At 39.0% G+C, this 26,078-nt stretch overlaps 2 protein-coding genes across 2 annotated transcripts in view; one reads left to right on the top strand and one right to left on the bottom strand.

Annotated features, from left to right (window-relative positions):
- Nucleotides 1-170: 170 nt before the first annotated feature.
- LOC130921607 (adenosine receptor A1) lies at nucleotides 171-21,246 on the bottom strand. Its single transcript, XM_057845685.1, has 6 exons — nucleotides 20,708-21,246; nucleotides 17,499-17,653; nucleotides 16,807-16,864; nucleotides 11,211-16,572; nucleotides 2,051-6,023; nucleotides 171-1,428 (listed from the first exon to the last, which is right to left on the bottom strand). Exons 5-6 carry the CDS (start codon nucleotides 2,377-2,379, stop codon nucleotides 774-776), a joined length of 984 nt encoding a protein of 327 aa, XP_057701668.1. The 5' UTR covers nucleotides 2,380-6,023; nucleotides 11,211-16,572; nucleotides 16,807-16,864; nucleotides 17,499-17,653; nucleotides 20,708-21,246; the 3' UTR covers nucleotides 171-773.
- The window catches only part of LOC130921604 (tubby-related protein 1-like), a 25,319-nt gene continuing 16,631 nt past the window's right edge, over nucleotides 17,391-26,078 (top strand). The window contains 6 exon segments of the mRNA XM_057845683.1: nucleotides 17,391-17,668; nucleotides 19,484-19,532; nucleotides 22,373-22,487; nucleotides 22,563-22,676; nucleotides 22,749-22,886; nucleotides 25,872-25,991. Coding sequence (XP_057701666.1) covers nucleotides 17,622-17,668; nucleotides 19,484-19,532; nucleotides 22,373-22,487; nucleotides 22,563-22,676; nucleotides 22,749-22,886; nucleotides 25,872-25,991 — 583 coding nt within the window. The 5' untranslated portion in view covers nucleotides 17,391-17,621.

Genomic DNA, 26,078 nt, shown 5'->3' with positions numbered 1-26,078 from the left:
CGCACGCTTAGTGCTCGGGCCCTAAATAGATAAACATTAATATGTTGCAACCATTATGACAGGACTCTTGATTAATGTAAAAGAAAAAAAATCAAAGTATAGAGCTTATAGTCACAACTACTTGTTATGCCTACGGTATATTGTGGGAGGATCGGCCTACCCTACCATTTTGTCCTGCAAGGTTAACGTCATGTGAAATATACTTTTTTTTCCCCAGCTGTGATAACACAGAATAACCACCAGGGCGCAGTCGAGCTGTGGATTCTTGTTACAACGTCCTGCATGAACACACAACATTCCTTATAAGAAGTGGACATTCAAAGTTGTCACTATCAATTCTATACTCAAACTAATGCTGTATAAAATCAAAATGTAGGATAAAAAAACGTGAATCAGAATATATTGTGATCAATCAGATTGCTACTACACACAATCCACAAACACAGCACACTTTAGGTGCTGCCATATTGGTAATTTATGTTCTTTAAAAAATGCCAACACAATTATAACATTACGCATGCAATTTCTTGGCCATCACTTTAATGGACTGTATGTTGGGTTCTGCTCTGTATAAAGGCACACTTTTTACAGTTGAATCTTTTATGAATTAGACTCAGATGAGGCACAAAAAAAATGTTTTACCTTCTTCTTTGGTGTCGCTGATGTCAATGAGCAGTTCAATTTTATTTTACGCATTATCTTATATGTTATACACAGTGCAGTATATTTTGAACACTAATTACTGTCATATACCATTGCCACTGAGTTCCCTTTTAAGCATGCAAGGTCACATTGTCCATACTGTTGCTTTGGTTGTTGTCCGTGGTCTGGCTGGACTGAGAGACTTGAAGCTCGTTCCCGCATGTTAGGCATCTCCTCCACATCTTCCGGTAGGCCATCCTGATCTTGCGGATCCTAAAGGCGTACACCACCGGGTTTACAGCAGAGTTTGCGTGAGACAACAGGATGCCCGCATGAAAAGCGCTCGCCGTCACTTCGGCCAATTCAAAATATGCGACACAGTTCAGCACGTGCAGCGGGATCCAGGAGAAGGCGAAGAGAGCCAAGACCAATGCGAGAGATCCCGCCAACTGCTTCTCTTTCTTCAGGTAGATGTCAGATCTGGCCTGGGCTCCGTTGCCTGGTTTTTCTCGAAGGTTCCCGCGAATGACGCAGAAGATGTAGCCGTATAGCACTGACATGACTAGCAATGGCGTCAGAGTGCAGAGGAAAAAGTTGAAGTAGACCAGGTAAGACATGGGTATCACGGTGATGAACTGGCATGTGAACGTGGCATTGGAGGACCCGTGGGAAGAAGGGTCTTTATTGTGCCAACCGAGCATAGGTGTGAAACTCAGAGGCAGAGCGACGAGCCAACACGCTGCAACTGCGGACCACGAATGTCTCTGAGTTACTGTTCTTTTGTACCTAAAAACGAGGCGGGACACATGTTTTATTTGGTTTCTTCCGCCGTTGTGAAGCCACAAAAGGGAACACAAAAAGGTTATTCTCAATTTGAACCCACACAAGGAACATTAAAACAAGATACATACAGCGGGAGGAAAGAGTAAGGAGAACTGACAGATCACAGTGAGGCACCCTGATTCCTTAGATGAGATAAGGGCAAAAAAATAAACTTGAGCGGAATAATGGTGGGACTGCCAACTTTGCTCCTTGAGATTCACTTTGTCCAGCTCCTCACTGGTGGTCCTGAGTTACCAATGGGCTACAGTGCTTTTGTTTTTGTTTTTTTGTTTTTTGCATGTTGATTTTTCAAAGGAAGTCTTTGTGGTTGAACAATATTTAATTTCAAACATATCTAGACATTTCAACACAAAAAAAAATGTGGTTCCAAAAGGGCTAAATGAAACAACCAACATATTCAAAACAGCTGTCAGTATTATGCATTACAGATTTATGCCTGCACGAGGGAATATAACTACTTTGGAGCACTATACTAAATTTTTGGGTTGATTTGAAAATTTCTTACACTAAACCTGCAAAAATTGTTCATAAGTCCGACTAAGATTAATTTCAAAGAAGCCTTTACCTGAGAGGAATGTAGACACGAAGAAAGCGGTCCACTGTGATGGCCATGAGGGACAAAATGGACACCAGGGTCAAGAGGATGACCACGCAGCTGATAAAAAGGCAAGCGATAAAGGACGTGTGAGCCCTGCCGTCCACCAGCACAGCCAACGGGATGGCCACTAGGCCCACCGCACAATCGGCTACTGCCAGCGAAATGATCAAACAGAAAGTGGGCTGCCCGATGCTTTTGGTCGTCCACACAGCTACGATGACCAGAGCGTTGCCCAAGCAGCAGCAAACGGCTATTAGTGCCTCCAACGAGGCATAGACTGCATCGCTCGCATGCATTGTGTGCCTCTGCACGGCGACACTCAGTCATTCATCTCAGGCTTTGTGAGAGGAAGTCAAGAGTGCTTCTTTCTATTCCTGTTAAGATTGACACTGACTCTGTATAGAGAATGTGCAGCGTCAGGAAGAGGAGTTCATTAGCAGTATTTTTCTTCAAATGAGTGCTAAGATGCATCAAAACCATAAGCAAAGGGGTCAGCGAAATATTACCCCTAAGATAATGAATTAGTCGAGTAGCAACAATATTTCTATTAACAGCAAACTGCCAAAATCAAAACATGATACGTCTGCTTTTATGTTAAAAAAAAAATGTTGTAGATGTTTAATGACGTTATGTAAAACATGGCAAAGCTAAAATAACTTATTATTGAATTATTAGATGGATTTAAAAAAAAAATTTTTTCAATCATAACTTTGGCATGGTGACAGTCTTCCCTGTGTTGTCAAGTTTAGAGAACTTTTCTCTTACCAGTTGTTTATACATACAACACTTAAGGCTATTCATACCACAAAATAATATTTTTGGTAATAAAATTTCTCAAAGACCTAGAGTCCTCATAAGTGGCCATCACATTTGCAGTCATGTATCTCATAATATTAACATTTGGTGTGACCTACCACATGACTCAAAACGTAGTGGGTCTCCAAACTGATCCACAATGGTAGCTGTAGGTCCTGGTCTTTGATGGAACCGATCCTGCACATACAGTTTTAACCAATGAGGGTTCTGCTGAAATAAGCAGCACCTGACTGCAATCAAATTAAAACGCTTGTAAAACTCTAGATCAGGGGTGGGCAAACCGGTCCGCGAGGGCCGTAGTGGGTCCTGGTCTTTGTTCCAACTGACCCAGCACAGATAGTTTAACCAATGTGGGTTCAGCAGGAATGAGAAGCACCTGACTACAATCGACTGATTGCACTTGTAAAACAGCAGATTGGTGAAAAGGTGTCCTCTTAATGGGTTGCAACAAAAACCCGCACCCACTGCGGCCCTTTGTGAAATAGTTTGCCCACCCCTGTTCTAGATTGATGAGAAGCTGTCCTCCCATTTGGTTGAAATGAAATCCCACACCCACTGTGACCCTTTGTTGAATAGGTTGGAGACCCCTGACATACAGTATGTGGATGCCAAATCTCATTATTTTTTATTATCGTCATTCTTTTTTTTTTTCTTCTAATTAATACTTTAAATCAAATTATTAATCAAATATTATTTTAAAAAATATAAAATGAATAAAAACAGAAATACACCAATATCTCTAAAATTGAACTTTTATTTTTTTTAATTCCATAATGTGTAACTCATTACCTACCACTGACGATCGCTGTCCAATTCATTAGCTGTAGTAGTAGTAGAATATTGCAAGGCAAACTCGACAGGACGACATGATGACACCCACTCGATCATTGGACTCATGAGGGGTTTCTGATCAGTGGCACCTCCAGAAATTTTTCATAGGGGTGGCCAGATTGGGCCATTAAAATCTTGGGGTTGCACACCAAAACTAAAAGCCATAATTTCAGGTTTTCATTATATTATTGCAGTAAAAAGGTCAGGAGAAAACTATCAGGAAGACCGAAAGGACACACGGCTACTGATATACTTTGGTGTATTGTGTAATATTTGATGTTACTAATGATTTAATGTGCATAGTCCATAATCCTGGCTGTGCATTTGGGATGAAATGCATAATGTGCATTTGGGATGAAATGCATAACTACATAACATAACTACATAACTACAACAATCTAACGATATACTGGCAAGCAGGGTGGCCAGTAGGGTGGCCAACAAATTTATAAGGGGGGCCGTGGCCTCCCCTGGCCACCCCGTGGTGGCGCCACTGTTTCTGAGGGACAACACTCTTACACAGATTAAAGCCGCTATGGAGCAAGCAAATGTATTTTACAAGCCACATGCTGCGTATGTACAGGCTGTCCAGAACATGCAGTGAAAAAAGACCACTGACCAAAAGCATGATGACTGGTCAATGTAAATATAACACCGGTTGAACAATTGTACAATGCAAACTTGGTAGGAACATGCCCCTTTCCCCTTCAGTGTAATTGAAGATATTTGCCGTAAATCAAGTTTGTTTTCACATCCTGGGAACGAAATTATGTGTTAAACCCATCGGCTGAACTCCCATTCAGAAATGAGTTCGACGTCAATAATAGCAAATGAGCTACACTTACTACAATACACTAGGCTCCAATTGATGTTTTGCCGGGCTTTATTTTGACCAGCGCTGCTAAACTACTACTGACAAACCACAGTGAAAACTACGGTGGAAATACAGAAAATACAAATACTGTACAAAAAATATATTCACAATGATATAATTTACATGTGCGCCTTCTGCTCAAACATTCAGCAGTGGTTAAGAGTCCAATACTCCTGCTCCTGCTTTCTTCTATTTTGCTGTCTTTTTCTGCACCATCCCTTGCTGATTGTTCTCTGCATGTCTGGATGAACTTTTCAGAAACTACCTTTTTATGGCTGCTTTAACACCATTGATTTCTTGGTGGCTGTTTTGCCACCTTTCATCTCTTATGCGGCTGTTTTGTCATCTTTGATGTGTTCCAGGTGAATGCTCAGCAAAAGACCACAAATGTTCATAGACATCAATTGTACGCTTTTTTTTTAATGTCTCATGTGATCAAATTTATGAAAAGACATGCGTTTTTTTCTTGTGTCTGGGCAGATTTTGCAGACAAAAAGAATACGTCAACTTCCACATGTGTTCAAGTGCCAACTTTCACATCTCATGTTGGCTTCTCTTCTTGTTACACTTCTCCATTAAGCACGTCTCATGCCTTGCAAAATTACTTTCACTATTACTTACATTGTACATATAAGATTAATCCAAAGCTGAGGTTTCTATTTTATGAACTCTGGAAGAACTGGAACTTTGGTGTGTGAAACAGAACAAAAAAAAAAAAGATTCTGGTCAAGCACTTGTGATGACCAAAGTCACAGTGTGGCGTGCTCATAGAAGACATTTAGTTACGGTAATTTTGAAATAGTATAGTGCATATTTGACAGGGCTTCCTCATTTTTTGGGCTCTGTCATGATTGCATGTGTGCATTTTTGCGGTCAAAATAGAGCTCTAATTTCCTCTCAACACATACCAACAAGCAAAAAAACACATTGTGTTGGTGTATTTTTTTTTAAAATGCATTTTTGAAACCAAATAGCCAACTTTATTTTATATACTCAAGAACATTGCCAGGTTCACATTATTGCGCAACACAATTATCATCAGAAATCATGCACATGATTACCATAAAGACCCCACAAAATCAATATTTGTTCCATTGATGGTAGTGTAGAATGAGCTTCACTTTGTGCCCCTCGAGGAAGGTAATAGACTGTATAGTTATCAACTCTTGGGAGGACTGGCCGCATCCCACAAACTATACAACCTACTACCTCAACTCGCTGGGCTCCACTCACAATTGAGTTTAATGCAGAGATGATCGGCAGGTATTTTTGGCCATTCGGCGAGGGAGCTGTCTCACGGGCAAAGACAGTAGATTGTATAGTTATCTCAGAGGGGACAGGAACCCCACAACTATTCAATCTACTACCTCAGCCCAAAGGACAGAGGAAGTGGAAGGGAGGAAATGGTACGCTGTTAACCTGTGGCAAAGGAAAAAGAAAAGCAAAATGAGTTTGTTTGATAGAACGGGGATTGAAATATTTTTTGGTTCCAACTGTAAGGGTGTCGACTAAATCAATGTGGGAACGGTAGGCTCGCGGTGCACCGGCGTGAAGGTCTTTGGACTCTTTGCATAAATTAGCATGTGAACAGCAGTGGCTGAAAAGCGTCTGGGTCGTTAGTTATTGTCCCGGATTCCACTTTGGCCCAATTCGTGGCGACAGTGATTGAAATGTTTTGGCGGTGGTGGCGGGACATGTCAGTATTGCGGGGGTAGAGGGGGGAGAAAGAAACAAGGCATTAGGGCATGGGAGACTGGTACACTCCTAACTAGAACGTAAACAAATAACCTGCTTGCCCTCTTATATCCTTTTGAGTAAGGTGTAACCCCGCCCAAAGCATTGTCTTCTTCTTTTTGGATGGACATAGACTTCTGCAGACCAGATGATGACTAAAGCGACGGTCCATTGTGTGGACGTTCCGCTAACAAGTGCCAGCTTCAGACATTACGAGGAGCATCTGGCAGCCTTATTGTGCGACCCTGTACCCTTGGTACCCCCTCTTCCAAGCCCTTTACTTTGCCTCATTGACATGCGGGTTGGCATGCGGACAATGACCGTTTCTTGGCATCACTCGACCTCATGAGAACCAAGAAAACTGTTTTTCCTCTAGGTTCCACAACAGAATGCAAATAGCACAGTTCAGTCTGTGAACAAACTTATGTCATTATTTAACATGTGGAAATTTGCCAAACTAAGATAAACCACTTTTATCAATTTTTTCCAATTTGCATGTTTATATACTGTACATTCAAGAATCTAGTCTTTCTAATGTAGGAGTGTCTAACTCATCTGTAATATGGGACACATCGTAGTTTTGATTCCCTTCAGAGGGCCATTATGTCTACCAACTAGGGATGCTACAATTAATTGACACTTGAGTGTCAAAAGAATTGAGGACTATTTTGATTGCCGACGAATAAATCGTACAGATCAGAGTTTTTCAACCTTTTTTGAGTCACGGTACGTTTCTACATTGGAAAAAATCTCATGCCACACCACAAACCAAAAATGTTCCAAAATTATTTTCTGTACAGTATATTTATTTATTTATTTTTTTTAATTCTCAGTATGTATACATACTCATTGTGAAACGAGCCTGTTTAGATGTACACAAAGCCAATATCCTTATTCTTCAGCTCTCTTTAGGCTTGAAAATACTCAGAATTATCAGATAAGGGGACTTGAGCAATGTCTTTAACCACATTAGGGCCGAGCATCTCGCAGACAGTGGCTTTGCAGGCAGGTAGTATTAATGTCTGTCACAGTGTGGAACTTTTTGGATTTAGCAACAAGTTCAGCAGCAGTTTTTCTCAAAAAAGTTGCCTTAATCTCTGTTTCACGAAGGCGAACAAAATAGTCCATCGACTTGTTTTGAAGCGACAGCTGTTTCGTTTGGAGATGACGTTTAAACTTGCTTGGCACCATGGTGCTGTTGGATAGCTGCTCGTGTCGTGTTCAATAACTGCTCGGATTTTTAGCCATTAGCCACCTTGCTGTTCTCAACACTGTGTTGGAATAAAACACAGGGGGAGGATTGACAGTCGTCACATATTGATAAAGTAAAAAGGACACTTCCGAGTCTGTCAACACATGGTGAGTTTAACCAAATGATATGCAATAGATGTGCTGGGGTCCACATTGTCACAACAGCAAGGTTGCTGATGGCTAGAAATCCGAGCAGTTCCTGCTGCTCCTACCTCGCTCATCTGAACACGACCGAGAACTTTCTACCTACTCCTTCCTTCCTACTGCAACGACATTATGAGACATTGGATAATTTATCGCGGCACACCTGAATCTCTCACGGCACACTAGTGTGGCGCGGCACACTGGTTGTAAAACACTGGTATAGACACATTTTTTACCTGAAATTTGCTCAAATGCTCTTTTTTTTAAACTCTAACCAATATTCTCTTTAAAAAAAATTTTTTTTTTACTATTACATTTTCACTTTAAAAATAGAAACAAGGAAACCAGTAAACATTCTTTATTTATTTATTATTTAGTTTTCATGAGTTGTTTTTATTTATATTTTTTACTTAAACAAAACAAAAAAGGGGAAAACAGTTCATAATCTCTTTTTTAATTGATCTTTTTTATATAATTGAAGAACAATAAAGAAATAGTATTTATGGCTTTCAAAAAGAGTTTGTTTTTTTAAATTTCAAAAAAAGGAAAAACTAACAATTTTCAGATTTCTGTAATCTTTTATCTTTCATGGAGGAATACAGAAATTCTGCTTTAGATTTTATTTTAGCAACAAACATGAAGTCGATACACTTGATTTACTTTCGCAGGTCAAAGACCTGGCACCCGGACCTCGAGTTTGACGCCCTCATTCTAGTGTCTGCTCTAACTCACATATAACTAGCTTCTGAGCTAGAAAAAAAAAACAGGCTTTTAAAAAAATCACTTGTCGTTTTGTGTAACTGGAATGTTCAAAAAGATTTTTTTAAAGAATTTTAAGCCAATTATATTTTAGTCAAAATGCTAAAAATAAAAAGGTCGTGATTCTATTATTGTCTTATTTTGACAATGTTTTGACCAGCTATTATACAAGAACATTTAACAAAAAACTTTATTTTCAATTCAATTCAAATTTAACTTTTCACGATCCATCATACTGTTAAATTTTTGGTGCACTATACTTAGGCTTTGTGGTGGGGGCAATCCATCACGATATGGGCCATTTTATATCAAAATACTGATATGCCACTGTTTACTACATTTTTTGTTATTTGGTTAAAAATATAAAAGTAATAAAATTATTAACAATTAAGTTTTTGTAAACTGAGTGGTATCGTCTATGTGTGTTCACGTTCATTAACTCATTTTTTGCCAGTGATGGTGATATATGTCCAACCCTTTTGAACGGGAGGGCCGACTAGCCCTCTACGGTTACAATGAATATTCTCTACCAACCCTCTCAGTTCAAACGTATTGGACGTGTATTACTGTCTGTTGCAGCCAATTCATTTCTATAATGTTTTATTTAAATTGACGATAGTGGCAATACATAATTTACTATCGATTTTGTGATATATATCGTCTTTGCACCTAGCATTACTTGGGTTTCTCCATGAATCAGAAAGTAGCCTGTTATGTTTATGGGTTACGACATAACTTTTTCATCTGAGAATGTATGTGGAAATGCATCAAAATACTTTCGTTTGCATTCTTAAGTGGACAGTCTTTTATAAATTTGGCCTACACCACTAGGCATATGACACAATGATGGATGCTGCTCCAAAAAAGACCCCGAAAATGTTTTTTCAGCATTTAATTTCTTAAATGCTCAGTTACACTCACAGGAAATCTGCAGAGGTTCAGACAAATGTGCAGACATTAAGAGGACATCTGGACCATCCAGATGTTAATCTCAAGATGGATTTCACATGGCTAACACGCACACACAAGCAGTGAGAATGTCCTTTTTTTTCACTTTCTACGTTTGGTAATTGGTTGCTCATTGCTGTTTAAAGTGGTCATCGCTGGAGAGTGGCTCGAGTCCGAGGAGGACGATCAAACGCTGTTTATTGGCTGTAAATCAGCCAGGCTAACAAACAGGAAGACCAGTTTGTGTTTATGCATGTGGGTGTATGTGTGTATCTTCTGATAAAAAGCCCAAAAAGGAGACTTTGATCCCCACGGTCTCGGCTTAGTGTCATGGGAAACGGCGGGTTCACGCCAGGAGAAGCAAACTGCATCCTTAACATACATACACTGTGGCAACATGAAAAACATGCGCAAACCAAAGCGTGTGCGTTGAGAAAAAAAAGAAGCCAAAAATTTGACACACACAAGCTGCTGCAATCTTACATTTCATTACATGCCCCTTCATGCTGCAAACAAGGATTTCTGGTTCCATCCAGATTGGGTTCATGTGGGTTTGGAAGCACAACCGTTGTATCGTGCACTGCTAAAAACAGTTAACATTGTTTGGCATGAAGATTTTAATGACCGTCCATTTTTACTTGATTCTATTACATAATGTATTCACGGTGTATATTGACAACAATATTGTTTGTGACGCCTAAAATTCACAGGCAGGTGTGCTAATAGCTAATTTTGGGATTTTTGTAGTTCGTTCTTTTTACAGGACAAAAATCCCAATGTGTCTTTTAATTTCATATATTATAGATTATTGTGTGTTTTTTTTTGTTTTTGTTTTTTTACTTTTTTGCAAATATATTGTTATCAAATATTACAATACACAGTGTCACGACAGCTGATGATTTAATTGGCGAAATGACAAAAGTGTAATTCGTGACTTTTGTATGCAATTTTGCACCGCATGTTTAAGGGACATTGAGACATTTAAGTAATGTGTGATGGAAGTTTAAATATATGTATGTATATACATATAAATATACATATATTTAAATCAGATATCTAGATGTAGATCAGGCCACAAATTTGTTCTCACATATCAGCAGAATAAACGCTCTTCTCAACATCGTGGAAATTCTCTGATTGCCTGCCCATTAGATCTGAATTGGGCACATTCGACAAACTAGCAGCTGTGCTAATTCAAGCATATATGCTACCCAAGTGTCATTCAACAACAATTTTAATGTAAGAATTGGTATTTAAGGCAGTGTTTCAACTCCAGTTGCATTTCTTAGATTATTTTAAAAGCTGTGTAGGCCATTTTAAAAAAAAATAAAACTCCACACTCTTAAAATATCACGCATGACGGAAACGTGAAGGTAGCCATTGCTATGAAGAGCACAACCCAAGCTCGGCGACAGAAAAGAGAAATTTTGAGATTGCGATAAAAGCAAAAATATTGCAAGCTAACTAGAAAAATGAGGCCACGATGTCGCCAAACTCATAACGGGCTGGAATTCTTTTACGCTTTTCGAGGCCAGGCAGTTGAAGTCTATTCTTCATCTGGCGCCAGGAGGGAAGAAGTCACAAGTATCACAACACGGCTGGCGTTGTACCCTTACAGCAGATTCTCTTCCCGAGCGAGCGACTGACTTCAAAAGGGGTCTCGGCTTAGGGCTGCCGTGTCCTCACAAAGACGTCTCGTTTGTTTGCGGGATTACGGGATAGAGCGAGACGAGGAAAGGCAGCTTAAAAGAATCCAGAGTGAGTACTTACAGGCAGGCTTGAAGCGACGCCGACGAGGTTCGTTCCGGATGAAGCCGTCCAAACGCTTTCCCGAAACGACTTGTTCCCCGCGTCAGCTTTTGTCAGATCTTGGCATCCTTCCCAGGTAGTCCATGCCTGGCGGATCCCATTCTCGACAAGTCGTCTTTTTAGTCGTCCTGCACCTGCCTGGGTGTTCTTTTGTCCGGGATTTCCTGACTGCGGAGTCAATCGAGGACAAGGGCGAACCATTTAATCCGCTGTTTAGTGTCAACAAGGTTTTCTAGATCATACCAAGAAAGAATAAAAGCAACTCATTCGAGAGAGTAGAAAAAAGGGAATACTATCAGGACTCCTTTTTTTGTACTGGAAGAGTGTCCACCATGTGTCACTCGTCTTTCCTCAGGCGATATCTAAGACAGCTTTCTCTGTGACGTCATCTTAAAAAATCCTCCCTTCGTCCTCGATTGAAAGCTTCATTTTTTTTAACCACAAAAAGGAAGAAAGTAGAGGAGCAAACTCCCTCCTCTCTCACAAGTCTGGGCTCTGTGTCTTTTTGCCTTCCTGCTGGCGAAGGCTCGGCTTGTAAAAGTTGCGCTGCAAGGGTTTGGGCCAGCCTCCGTTGGCAGCCGTTCAACATATCACTGCTTATTTAGGAGGAACAGGGTTGACGAGGCAGCTCTCTCTTGCTCTCCAGTCCTCCTTTTTTTCTCTCTTAGGGATGCCGGGAAGTGACCGCTCACTCTCGGGGACTTTGTCACAGAGCGCCGGCGGTAAAAGGAAGTACACACGACTAGCTCAACTTCCTGGCGGGCGTCAGCTTTGCGTTTACGTCGAGGTTCTTGTTTCCGGGCTGCCCGGCATTCGTTTTGCAGTCACCAGATAAGCAACCCTGCTACAGCTGCAGGGTGTTGAGCAGTGACGGTCCATGCAACTGGCAACTGGGCCTTCATCGCGGAATTCCCCGTCCTAGTCCACCTTTAAATGCCACGACAATCACATTATGGAAGCCATCAAGAGTTTACAAAAGCACAATTATACAGCACACAGGTGTGGCATTTGGAGCACTTCATGATCAATATTTGTACTGTATATTAATCATTTGACTTTTTTGGCTCCCGATACCAATTCCATCACCAGGCTGTGTGGTATCGGCCGATGTACCGATACTAAGTTTTATCAAAACATATACTGTGGTACCTCTACATACGAATTTAATTTGTTCCAGAATCTGGTATGTAAGTCAAAATGGTTGTATGTCGAACGGGATTTTCTCATAAGAATACATTATAATTTGATTGATTCGTTCCACAGCCCAAAAACCTACGCTAAATCCTTAATAAATACTGGTGGTAAAATTACAAATAGCAATTACACAAAGCAAAACAAACAAATTATAAATACAAATTAGAATAATATAATGATAATAGTAATAATGTAACAAATTGGGTTCTAATGTGGCGGTTGTGTTTTGCATGCTGTTCCTGAATGCACCGTGTGACTGACGAGATAGTGAGAGAGGTTTTTCCGTTCTTTTCATGTTGACGGCTACGGCGCACACTAGCCGTGTTGTGTTCCACAAATTCTGAAATGAATGATTAAAAACCTGACGAAGCTGGCGACTTCCTTGCCGATGTTATAACAATGATAATAAATCAGGAAATAAAAAAGCGTTTTTACTATCACCTTAACCTATATAGATTGTTGAACGGATGTCAGAGGAGACCGGCCATATTGTCGAGCCAGTTCACTCACATGCACAGCACGCTCATATTTTTCTATCATTTCCTTCTTAATATCAATGGTAAAGGCTGAATTATGCTTCTACGGCAGACCTGCGCCGTCAAGGCAGAGCCGATTTACGACCCTCCGCTGTAGCCTTTCATGTTCCTTCCCAATTTTCCGACTTTGCTTCGCGTCACCGCGTGTGACGTGGTGGAAATGGACTGCGATTGGTCGGCTCAGACTGTAGTTTCAGGTTCAGCGAGAAATCACCGCCATTGTCAAAGATTATCTTGCGCCACGCAAAAATGGACCAAGCCAACGAAGAGCAAGTACAACAACTTCTAAAATGTCTCATCAAGACATTATGAAGATTGCCAAATGGCAAGCAATTCGTGGGAGGAGATTGCTGGAAATGCGGAGTTGGAGGTCAGGCAGCGATTGAATAAAAAATGGAAGAACTACAGAGACAAGTATGTGTGTGTTCGGAATCGAATGGCCACACGAAGCGGTGACGCAGTCGGCCAAAAACTGCCAGCTTTTTATCACTTTATGACGTATTTTTAGTTGGTACACTTCATATTTATTGTGTACATCTGTTTGTTGTGAGTCTGTGACTTATTTACGTGTCACACTTCAAGTATATGAAGAATAAAGCACAGGATTGGTGTCAAAAGAGTTGTTTTGATGTTTAATTTTCAACTAGACAGTTCGCACACTTGATACATCGTCACTGATTGAGAGTGCTAGGTGCTTTTATGATAACGTGTTTACCATCAAGGCTTCCAACGCAGTTTGGGAACTTCCATAGCCACCAGAAATCTACTATGGCTTCCCACTGGCTGGTTGTAGGACACACCAAAAAAATCGGGCTGGAGGGCTGTCCACAATTCTTTGCAGACCTCGGACAAAACGCTAGACACAGTGATCGACGCCAGTTTGAAGCTAGCCGCCACACCTTGCTGGCTTCCACCCGAGGCTAGAATTCGTAATGTGACCACATCAACAGACCACCTCCAAAACAGTCATCTGCGTTGCCTGCGCCTTAACATTTATTTGTATGATCAACATTTGTTGTTCATTGCTGATGAGCTGAAGATCTACATTCAAGCGTTTTATCTCCGTTAGCATATTAGCATAGCGGTGTAACCAGAAGAAAACTAGAAATCGTCAATAGTCCCCCAAAACCCTACAAACACAATGCCACACCCCTCTAGTGGCTTGGCGGAGAATTGCAGAGCAACGCCACAGAACTATCGAATGCTCATTGACGCCGTAGTCGTTTCCCCGTCACCGCAACGCAGTAGCATAACTCAGGCTTCTAAGTGTCATCTTTATCCTTTTTTATCACCACCTGCACCTTTTTCGGACCCATGTCTCCCAAAAAAATCCGTCGTGCGACCGTCTTGCAGGAAAACAATGAAATTACAGTGCTGTCTTAAAACCATCGTATTTCCAGCATGTCGTCATATGTCGAGACAAATGACAAGTCAAATTTTACGTCGGATGTCGAAAGGATTGTATGTCGATGCGATCGTATGTTGAGGTACCACTCTACATTCTTTATGTACTAAAATGACTGCATACTCACTTGAATGTAAAGTATTTGCCTTCATGGCTTGGTCAGACACTGCATAATACAATGTCTGACATTGACGACATTCGTTTATTTGCTATTCCCAGTCAGAAAGGAACTGGACGTCTAGTGCCGTCTATGGCATTCACAGCTAATGCTCTCAATTTAAATGAATTGGACGTCTGACATTGTCGATTGCAGGCAATGAGTTAGGTATGTTTGTATTGAAGGCTGTTTTTCGAAAAAGCCTTGCAACTCTCGTGAATTTTCATCCTACAAGATTTTACTGAAGGAAAATGGACACTTAATAACTGTTGCATGTACATAGACAAATGACCGCGTGACTGGGTATGTCATGTCTTATGGAGTATAAATTCGAGTGAAAACAGTGTTTCTATTACGCTCTTGCCATTTTAGCTTAATTCAGAATGTCTGGAAAAAAAAAACTCATAAAGTGTAAAATCGTCCTTGGGACATTTGAGAGTATTTCAACATTCTGTGCCGAAGATATATTTTTATGTTTTTTGTTTGTTTGTTTGTTTGTTTTTTTGCATTTTTCCCATTATCTCGTTCCTAGTGAAAGAGTGCTATACATTATGCAGCTTTACTGTTAATCCCAAAATTAAGACAAGGTGAACAAAGCAAGGCAGCCAGCAGATGGGAGCAAAGAACCATTTTCATTTTACTGATCTGTTGTGGTATCTGCCTCTCCATCCCAGAAAAAAATGGCTGCACCCAAGAGGCAGGATATTGGAGAGGTTTAACCATTTTTCATCCGAACAGCGAATGTACTGTAATTTTTGGATGATTTTAAGATCAAACATTGCCGGGAAAATGTGCAGATGCAGAACTGACTAGTTTGGCAGATTTTGAGTCCAATGTTGATGGATTTTTACGCAATTTGTTACACTCCAGGTGATGCAAACTATAAAACTAAATGCATATAACTAAGAAAATTTCACATATTGTGCAGTAAAATACAAAATACATTTCATTTCTTGAGCACCCGGTAGCTTAATGCGAATATACTAGGGTAGACACCACACTACCAGTTAAAAACAACAAACACGAATTCAAAAAGAAAAATGAACCCTTAAAAAAAGATTAAAGATCGAACGATTTGAGAGAGAAAAAAATTAGGAGTTGGGGGGTCTTTTTTAGGACCGATCACAAAGCCCATTTCGCACCTGATCGCTAAAGTTATGAGAATACTGCTATCAAGTGGCGGCTGTTGCGTATTTGGCAAAACCTTGACATACACACTTGATTAGTTATTGAGTGAGCATGTAACTCTTAATTTATTTGTATCTCAGACCATAAGCAAAACGTGCCTGCTTAGGTATCTTCTACAAACTGAATCCCTTTACAAAAGTATTTGTATATAGCTGGAATCTGTTTAAAATCAAAAGCCAATGGCTGTTACAGGAGATCCAAATCTTCTGTCAACAAGGGCAAGTAAAGCATGTAATGTGCTTCATTCAGACACAACGCTATCACCATTGTTTCTAAAACCAGAAACAGCCGTTTCTAACATGATGGCGCCTCAGAGGGGAACTTTTTTGCTTGCCAAATCAAACCTGATGGTCCACTGAAGACCAGATGAGACAAACAGAAACATGTGAGCACATCTGCCACCCTTATACAAAAATAACCTTATTCGTTTAGTGAGAACGTAAACGGGCAGAGTTTTTCAGTATGTGTGACTATATTGAGAGTCAACAGGATGTACGGGGCATAAAAAGGGCTGCATCCTGGGTTGCTTTCATATCGTTTGATGTATTGGCGCCTATCCAAATCTCAAATAAAGACATCTTTGAATGATGACCGGATGTCTATCGGTGTCAAAGAGTTAATATTGACAATTGTAAACACATCTGTCCTTAATTTTTCTGAAATTAATGTTTAATATCAGACATATATCAGTCAGAAGACGTTGAGTTGTCTTGTCGTATCTTGTCTAGTGTCTCGCCACTGCCCAGGCATGTTCCCTATCAAACAAGCCTTCTCTTTGGGTAAACTGTGCATTCAGCAAACAGTGATGCTTCCTGTTGCGTGTTTATTGTTTGTCTTGGCTGTCTGTAAGTTGATGATTCACAACAAAGTTAGAGAGTGAGCCAGGTCAGGTCATCGCAAGTGTCTTTTCAGTGAAATTGGGCCTGATACGCAGTTAACCAAGTGACCTTATCTGTATTTTCAAAAATATGTGTGGCTCCTGTCTCTTATATACAGTGCAAAAATGAATACAAAACATGTTCACTTCTGCTTAATCCACATAAATGTACTTTAAAAATTAACTTGAAAATGCAGTACCTCTATGTGGCCTCATTTACCTCCTGTGTATTGTTTGTGTCTTTGGCTACAGCAGCATCTAGTGGACGGAAAAAAAAAAAAGTCAAGACAAGTGACATGCTTTTTGTTTTTTTACGCTGTAAGAGAACAGATGGTCTCATCACAAAAAGCTGGCATTTGAACAGGGCCTGTGTGGCCTTTTTTTAGATACACTGTATTCACATTCAATACACAAAACGAAATATTTTGAGTTTAACTTTTTTTTAGGTATTTTTTATTAATATACAACATTTTCCAAATTATCTCAAGATTTTAAAGTCATCTGGTGCCATTGATAAACATCCAATCAGTTCTAAATGGGAGGCTTGGCTGTGATTGATCATTATCATTTGCTATCAGTGGCAACCAATGAGTAAATGTTGAAACTGGCCTTCAGAAAATGATGTGTCATTTTCACTAATACATGTAATCAGACACATATGTGCATTTGTGGACAAATATGTGGTCATATATCTTATTTACTTCATCCAAGTGTGGTATCATTGTTTAGTGTCTCAACAGTGCTCCCTGCTGTCTCAACTGCTTCATGCCTCACAAAATCCTCTGAAGAACAATTGTATTTTGAGCTGCTCCCCTTTGATAAACAGTACTCATGATATAAGATGGCAAGTGGCTGATTAGCGTAATCCAGACAAAAGCCAGAAGGATCGAACCTTGATTGGGAGGTGGAGGATGATGCTCTTAAAGCCTAGGTCATGTGACAATGTTTACGGCGGTGCCTTCCAGGCAGAGCGGGCACATTCATACCGGGGTCCATTTTGGCATCTTCATCGGCCATGTCGGTCCACCGTCACTCTGTAAGAGAGGCCTGGAAACATGACAGGTATGTAATTAAATAACAGCTACTGTATACTTGTATTGCTTGATATATAGTTAGGTATTCTGGACCCCCTGCTGAAATTATAAATACTCCTCACTCACTAGAAATTAAAGACCGTCAAGTTTATTGTTGGTTCTTGATTCTGGTAATTGATGACGTGAAAAACATATAAAATGTATACATAAATTCCTGAGTGAAATATTTGGTCTCTTAGAACCTGACCCAAATTCTGATTTCCACAGATGGGTTGGTGCCAAGTCAACAATTTGCCCTTAGTCGTCATTTAAACTTTTTATGTACTGTATACTGCACTTGGTTGATGTATTATTTGTCCTACTGAAGATGTTTTTATGTGTGCATCCTTATTCTGTGTGTTTCGTTTAATTACCCCTCAATGTTATTTACACCACACCACTTTCCAACACAATTCGCCAAGTAGTGTTAAACCAATAAGCGGTGAAAGAAAATCTTTTCCTGTTGCTGCCACGCAAACCGACTTACGGAACTTGCTCCAGTTTCACACGCTGACCTGGTCATTGAAAGGCCACAGACCAGGACACTTAAACCATCATTTTCATTTTTTTTCTCCCATTATATTCCTCTAGCCTTTTAATGATGCCTCTAACTGCTGCGTGCTGAAAGAAAAGGTCATTCATTGAATAAATAACTATGTCATTAAATATTTAAGGATACAATTTAAATGCAAAGCATTAAATAATTGAAAACATAACCTCATTTAAGGATATTGACAGTGATAAGATTGAGTTAGAAGGGTTGTCAGTGAATGATCATGTTTCAGTGTTTGTTTGTTTGTTTGTTATGAGGAAACTGGTGGATAGATGATAGTTTTAGACCACCAGGGGCTCGAAGATTGAGCCCTGTGGAATGCCTTTAATGTGCTTTAAAAGGCCATGAAAACTATAATTCAGACATAGTACAAAAAATAAAATTGTTGAGTTGAGATGAACCCATTCTTATTAAAACAGTTCAAGAAATGATTTAAAGCGCAAGACAAAACCTAGTATAAACAACAGTTGAAAGTATTTAAGTTCTTCGGCCTTGATAATGGAAAAAGGATGCTTAAATTAAAAAAAAAAAAACAGATAATTCATGGGTGAAGCCATTTTGTAATATCCCGCTTGATCACAGTTGAATGCATTAATGCAGGGGTCTCCAAACCTGTCCTCAAGGCCCGCTGTGGACAGTTGAACCAATGAAGTTTCTGCTCAAACAAGTAACACCTGACTGCAATCAACTGATTGTACTTGCAAAACACCAGATTAGTGAAAAGGTGTCATCTTGTTTGGTTGGAAATTAACTCCTGCACCCACAGCGGGCTTTTGTGGAATAGGTTGGAGACCCCTATGTTAATAGGTATTAATGACATAACAAGAAAGGGCGGGTAAGTTGAGATACTCACATTTGATTGGCTGAAATAATGCCGGCATGGATAAAATGTCTGCCCTCATCATGGGCGGCAACTTCCTGAAAATAACGGCTTTTCTAGACTTTTTTTCTGCACTATTGCAGTGCTTTTTCAATTTATTAAACATGATTATTTCCTCTGGGATGGGCATGATAAATGTTACATCTCCCAATGTCATTAAATAATTGAATAAAAGCTTGAAACAAATTAAATGGTCAATAATATTTTAAAATACCCATACAAATGCAAAACAATTGATGAAAATATTGAAGAGGGTCAACATAATTTAGTTACATAAGAATTCACAATTTAATTTAAAAATCGAAAATTTAATCGATGGCTTGCTTAAGATTGGACAATCACACTCCTTTTTGTACTCTTTTCTTCAACAGTGATCTGGAAAAGGAAAATTGGGACTCATCCCCAAAAGCATCAACTAAGGTAAGTAACGATTTATCTTGAATTTTCAAAGCCTTGACCTGGATTGGTCACCAGCCAAAAGCAAGGGACATATAGACAAACAGCAATTCACACATTCAGACAATACAGATTCTCCATGCATGTTTTTGTAAACTGGAGAACATTAAAAACTCCATGTACGCCCGAACTTCAGAACTGTGAGGCAGACGTGCTAACCACTAGCCCTCCCCGCCATTAGGCCCTCGTGGTCTTACCCGTTGACGTGTTTCCACACAGCAGATGGCTTCACACATAAATCCTATTAACAACTTTCGGTCCATGGAGACGTGCTGAACACAGGGCGCTTTCTCGCTCTTTCATTATCTCCTTCAAGCCACTTGTTTTTCTTGGTTGTTTTTGTATTTTATAACTACTACAAAGAAGCCTTCAGAGGTCTCCGCAACATGTCTGCAGAGAAGGTAAAGGGGCACTTTATGCCTTTTGATTTGCCATGTTTTGTCCTTTAATAGAAAAGTGAGATTAAAAGTATTTTGAATAGCTTCCCGGATGCAGAATGTGACCCTTACCACATAAATTTCAGGTACTGCGATTGTCCGACTAAAATGTATTAAAATTTTATGGATTTTCAATATTGGAGTTTTTGTAAAAGCCACGGGAAATATATAAGACAATCCAAAGGAGTGTAAATTTTGAGTATTTTATTTTTAAACGTTGACGTCCTTGATGTCAAGAGTAGAGGCACTCTCATAAAGGACAAAAACGCCCCTATACATCATGTTATTTTACCAATTTGTTTACTTTGAACAAGAATTAAAAATGAGAAAATTTCTCACATTTAGAGCAACATTTCAGTCATTTAAAAGATCTTAGTATGACTGACTCATTTAGCTCTGAAGTTCAGTTTAAAGAGTGACATTTGTATCTTATACATAAAGATACTTCTAAAAAGGCCAATCCCTAAGTAATATTCAAAACTATTTTTACTTAAAGTATATATTATTCTAATTTGTTAAGAGCAGCAGATAAAGAAATCTTTTAATTTATTGACTAGTATTGACTCACAACCTATTACTTGAAATGTATGAAAAATTTTTACGCATTTGAACCAGGTTATGTAGACTGCCCATTTTTAGAGTGGAACAAGTCAAGTTTTCTCTGACATTGTCATTTATTCTGAAAAGAACCAGTTTGTTTACCTTTGCATGTACTGTAGTTATGTCAAGAAAGCCGTGTCGTAACATGGTGGAGTGTCGGAGCACGAGGACTCTCTTAAATAAGCCTGACGCGTCTATGCAGGATGTCGAATAATCTAATAGGATTACATCCTGTCTTCACTGACCTCCTTTCCTGTGACACGGTTGTCACTATGGCGCTCTTTGAAAATTTTGCTTTGTAGTTTTCACTAAAGAGACTCCAAAGTGATTTTGAAAGTACAGTACTTTGAAAGCAAACGTTGGTATGACTAACTAATTGTCATGTGATTGTCAAGTGTCAACTGCATATAATCAGATATAAATGCACATTTTTCTATCGTTTGGTGTTTGACCAGATAATCATTATAATGACTTCCTGTGTTGATAATGTAACTTTTTTCCCCCTTGCATTCCCTGCAATGGTTGTTTTGATGGGTGAGTTATTGTCACAAATACACATTCATTCATTCATTTTTTTATCATCAGTATCATGATTATTATGTTTATTGGTATTTGTTGTCTTTTTTGTTTAAGATACACACTGTATATAAAACGATTTGTAATGATCAAAATAATAATCTTATTGTTGTTGTTATATTTAATTTGTAATTACTACTTCTACTAAAGGTAATTAACGTTTAATTAAAACTCAAATCATAGTAATGATTGTTATTACAGTGATGCCTCGCTACTTCATTCTTCAAACTTCGCGCCCTTAGTCCATCGCAGATTTTTTTTTTCAATTTAAAAAAAAAAAAAAAAAAAAACTACAGATGAGCTGTCCCGAGCCAAACCCGTAGTCTGGTAGTCTACCTGCTCTTTGTCAGGCGTGCACTGGAGTTGCCTATTAAAGTTAAGGATGATTGAATGACAGTTTGATGATGTCAGAGACAGAAACTTCAAAGTGCCGCATGCGTCAATCATCGTTTAAATTGTTAAACAGTTGCTGTGGCAACTAAATATGTGGAAGTGAGCAGCTGGAGCGGATTTGAGTGGACTCACTCAATGAAGTATCTAATAAAGCCAAGCATTTTTCTACTACTTTGTTCTTTTTTTAAAATAATTTGGTGGGACAATAACATGTTTAAAACTCACTTAACTGGCAAAAAACGAAGGAGCACTGTACTGTTATAATTTTTTTTTTTTTATGGTTATATCATTGCTCATTTATCCATATTTTAACTTTTTTTCTGGATTCTTTTTTAAAAAATTTTTATTTATCTGTGTAAGAAAATAACTTTTCGCTCACCCCCACATCATTATGTATTTTTTATTATTATTATTACATAATGTGTGCAGTAATTTCAAATTAATCCTTTAATTACACACAATTTTAATGTTGTTTTGTGTGTGCGTGTGTGTGTTTTTTTTAATTATTTGGAATGAATAGAATAATTTTGCAAGTAAATGTATTACACACATTAAATTTCAGGAGAGAATCACTTTTTAATTCAATGATTATTATTTTAGTAGTAGTTTTTTTTAAGATAGTAGTATATAGTGTACATGTGTATTATTTATCTACATTATTTTCTACCTTTACTCATGACTAGTAACTAGTTTTACTAATCGTTTTGGATGCAGGAATTATTGGGGCTCAGTTCTCGCTGGGATCTCATTTTTAACAATTTCCTTTTGCAAATCTGTGCCAGAAAACTCCACTAAAAGAAGCCCAAGAAGAAGAAGGAGGAGGCCAACAGCACAAACGAGGCCAAACTGAACGGCGAAGCCAAGATAAAAAAGATCAAAACAAAAAAGAACGAAGAGGCTTCAGAGTTGCAAAGTAAAGAAAGAAAGCCCTGTTTTTCTTTTGGGGGGGGCAATAGTGTTAACTTTTTCCTTTCTGACATCATTACAGATGAGAAAAAGGTGAAGAAAAAGAAGCTCGACAAAAATAAAGAACTAGACAAAGATAAGGAAAAAGAAAAAGACAGCAAAAAGAAAACCAAAAGTGCCCCCAAAAAGAAGAAAGGTGAGCCTTTCGTAACTTTAAATGTGCTTTGCAGCTCAACGCATCATCTAATTACCCGATCTAATTAAGCAGCAGGCTCCGTCACTGACGAGGACGAGGAGGAGGAGGAGGAGGAGGAAGAGACTCCAAAAAAGAAAACCAAAAAGAAGACAATCAAAGACAGCTCGCCATCACCAAGCGCCGCCAAAGAAAAGAAGTCTAGATCGAAAGGTGCGCCAGACAGAGACAATTTAATGTGACTTTACAGCTGAGTTGACAATGATAGACATCTAATCATGTGGCACTTTTGATACTTTTGCTGTGAATGTAAATGAGTTCATTTGCTGCCACCCTCCCACTTTAAATGGATTGGACGTCTATCGCCGTCAAAGTTAGCCGCTTTACCTCATGAACATCTGCTCGCCACGACAGTCATAAGAAAGCGCTTTGTCAGCAGTTCAACCTCAGCCTCTTACACGTTTCAGCTGAAGGTGGAAAGGAGCTGGCGTTAACTTTTTTGACAGATGTGAGCAACTCGTGCTTAATCGCTCTACCAGAGAAAAAAAGTTGAAAAGCACCTGGAAAGAAAGTAGGATCGCATGCTCGAATGTTATTCTAGTCTTCAATTTTGTCCTTTTTTTGTTAACTGTCACTGTTAAAAAGCATCCAGGATTTTAAAACACAGAGTCAGCATTTTGGGGGAAAAAAACAGAATATCATTTCTCTGATGTGTAACAAAGGAGAAAAATCAAAGCTAATATTTCCAGGGAATTGTTGCCTAGCCAATCATATGTGAGGAGTCCAGATTGCACGCCGTTCTTCTTTATCCTGTATTCATTTTCGGTATACTGGTCAACAAAAACTGTGTTGCATTCATGCAAACACTTGTTGAATCTAAAAATGACTAGTTTTTTTTCTGTAAGCCCTTGGTTGCTTGTTGGCTAATTTTTACATATCAAGAAGTAATTTTGTGTGCAATCCTCTTATGGCATATTTTAGACAACTGCAAAACACAGGACGCGATCAAACTGCACTGCTACAGTGCTCCAATCTGTGTTCAGCCATGACAAGGTACTGTTAACAAAGATTTAGAAAAATATATAGAGAGGTAACAATGTAAAGCAATTAAAAGTTAAAATGGTATTGGGTGAAAATAGTTGCAGGATCTGTGTTAGGTACCACAACTATAATTATTTCAAAAATGCAGATTGTATGAAAACTAAAGAATACGGGGAAAAACTTGAAATTTGACATCAGCGTCCAAATTTGTATCGTAATATTGCATTTGTTAAAAAGTTAAAGAATGCTAAAATGGCTAGTTTTATCACATAATTGTTGTCACAAAACGGCAGCACTTCATAGTAGGGATGGGAATCGAAATCCGATTCCAATTCCGAACCATTCCTAATGTTTCGAGGCCTCGACATCACAATGAAAAAGCTTTAACGATTCCTAAAGACGCATATTGCGCCGTGACGTGTCTTGTTGTCCAGACGCATCAAACTAGCATGGCGCCAAGAACCACTCGCTCCAAAGTTTTGCTACACTTCACCAGGAAAGAGGGTGAAAATGAAAGGTTACGATGGTTTAGCACAAGCATTGCAGACGTAAACATAACAATGACAGCACGAAGGTTCAAACACTCGAAAGTGTGTCTTTACTTCACGAGGAAAAATTACAACAAAGCAGTCATTGCAAGGTGGAGATAACTGCATCGGGAGGGAATACGACTGCACTGTCCTCACCGAGACGCAGGCTCAGTCCTGGCTATACAGCTAGCTAAACTCCCAAATGACGATGCAGAAGACGATGGTATAATTTGTTGACTTTATTCTACCATCACTTGAAGAGTGAAACTAAAAATAGAAATGAAACAAATCAATTTCGTCCCCAATAACAAACAGGTTTGCATCAGCGTAAATCAGCGATGATTAGCTGCTAATACAGTAATAATACAGTTAGCAAGCGTTCGCTAGCATTAGCACATCGTTCAAACCACTACACAACTGGATTTAAGTGTCCGATCGCAAGTGGAAACACACAACAACAACACAAAAGATGATACATACAGGCGTTGCCTCTGTAGATATTTTACAAACATTAACAAAGAATGTAGGCTCGTAGCAGTGTTTCCCTCTCTCACGAACTCGCTCTCTCGCTTTGATGCGGCACTTCTTCGTGTTTAAGCGCGCTCTTCTTCACATGAGCTCGTTCTTCTTCGCGTGAGGAAGCGCAAGGGCGCCCCCACTTGAGCGTGAAAGCACCATAAAAACTAAAAGGCATGCATTTCAAATAATAGTAAATAATACACTTTAACACATATTGCCAAAGGCAGAGCAACGACCTATATGCCAATATATAGCAATATTTTTTATTTCTATTAGAAAAATGTTTCAGTAAAATGTTACACATTCTTGTGCATTTGCCACTCTTTGCCACAGTTAACAATGAGGCTTTGGGCCTCTTTTGACCTCGTTGTAAGTTTGTTAGGTTGTGACTTCTGATTAAACAAACTCGATGCCAATCACAACGTTTGTTCTCCTTTTTCCCCAAATTAGAATCGATAAAGAATTGAATCGTTAAGCAATATCGATAATGGAATCGGAATCGTAAAAATCGTATCAATTCCCATCCCTACTTTGTGTTTAATTGTTATTTTCTCCATTATCTGAGTTCTAAGAAACATACTAGTTACCATAATTAAAAATTAATTCATGCTATGGCTCATTTGTCCCTTTAAGCACGTTCCACAGGGGTCAATTTTAGAGCCCTGGTTGTATTTTTTTAGTATTGTCACAAAATATGATTTAAGGCCAGATTTGCTGTGGCTTTGGATGAGAGAGGAGCAGGATGGGTTTCACCACCACTCAATTGATATTCTTAAACTTCCCAAACAATGTACTAAAATGGCTTAACTTATTGTCTGCAATTGGTGGTGATCGACCAAACAGATCTGTGCCAAAAATGAAGTGTTTTCACTTAGACTTTACAGCAACTTGGGCATTTTACTACTCACAACACTGAAATTAAGGGAACAGATCAACAGCCTTCCTACTATCGTAACAATAAATTGACTTACTGGCTGCTATTAACGCGGATCAACATCCATGATCGCTGCCAGCCTCTCCCAGTCAAAATGTATTGGACGTCTATCCCCATCAATTGCAGTGAATAAGTTACATAACATACAAACAACTTTTTTTTTTCTTTGCATAGAAGACAAGGATTCTGACGGAAAGGAGAAGAAATCAAAGTCAAAAGAGAAAGACAAAAAGAGGGAAGCTGCATCCTTGTTCCAGATAAACGGTGACAAGGACTCGAAGAGCAAGAAGAAAGGTGATTAAAAAAGTCATTACGAAAGAACGCCTGAGTAGTTTTTCAGCGATTCACAGATCGTTTTCATCATAACAAAAAAACCGTAAA

This window comes from Corythoichthys intestinalis, chromosome 9, assembly GCF_030265065.1.
Source record: "Corythoichthys intestinalis isolate RoL2023-P3 chromosome 9, ASM3026506v1, whole genome shotgun sequence".
Classification (NCBI taxonomy): domain Eukaryota; kingdom Metazoa; phylum Chordata; class Actinopteri; order Syngnathiformes; family Syngnathidae; genus Corythoichthys; species Corythoichthys intestinalis.
The sequence above is the reverse complement of the archived record's forward strand: the minus strand, read 5'-3'. Positions and strand labels throughout refer to the sequence as shown.

What these genes read in the sequence shown, in the direction of transcription:
- LOC130921607 (XM_057845685.1), bottom strand. Translation starts at nt 2,379, where the DNA reads ATGCATGCGAGCGATGCAGTCTATGCCTCGTTGGAGGCACTAATAGCC. An exon ending in CGTGTCTACATTCCTCTCAG is followed by an intron (nt 1,429 to 2,050) that starts GTAAAGGCTTCT and finishes CCTCGTTTTTAG; the next exon opens with GTACAAAAGAACAGTAACTC.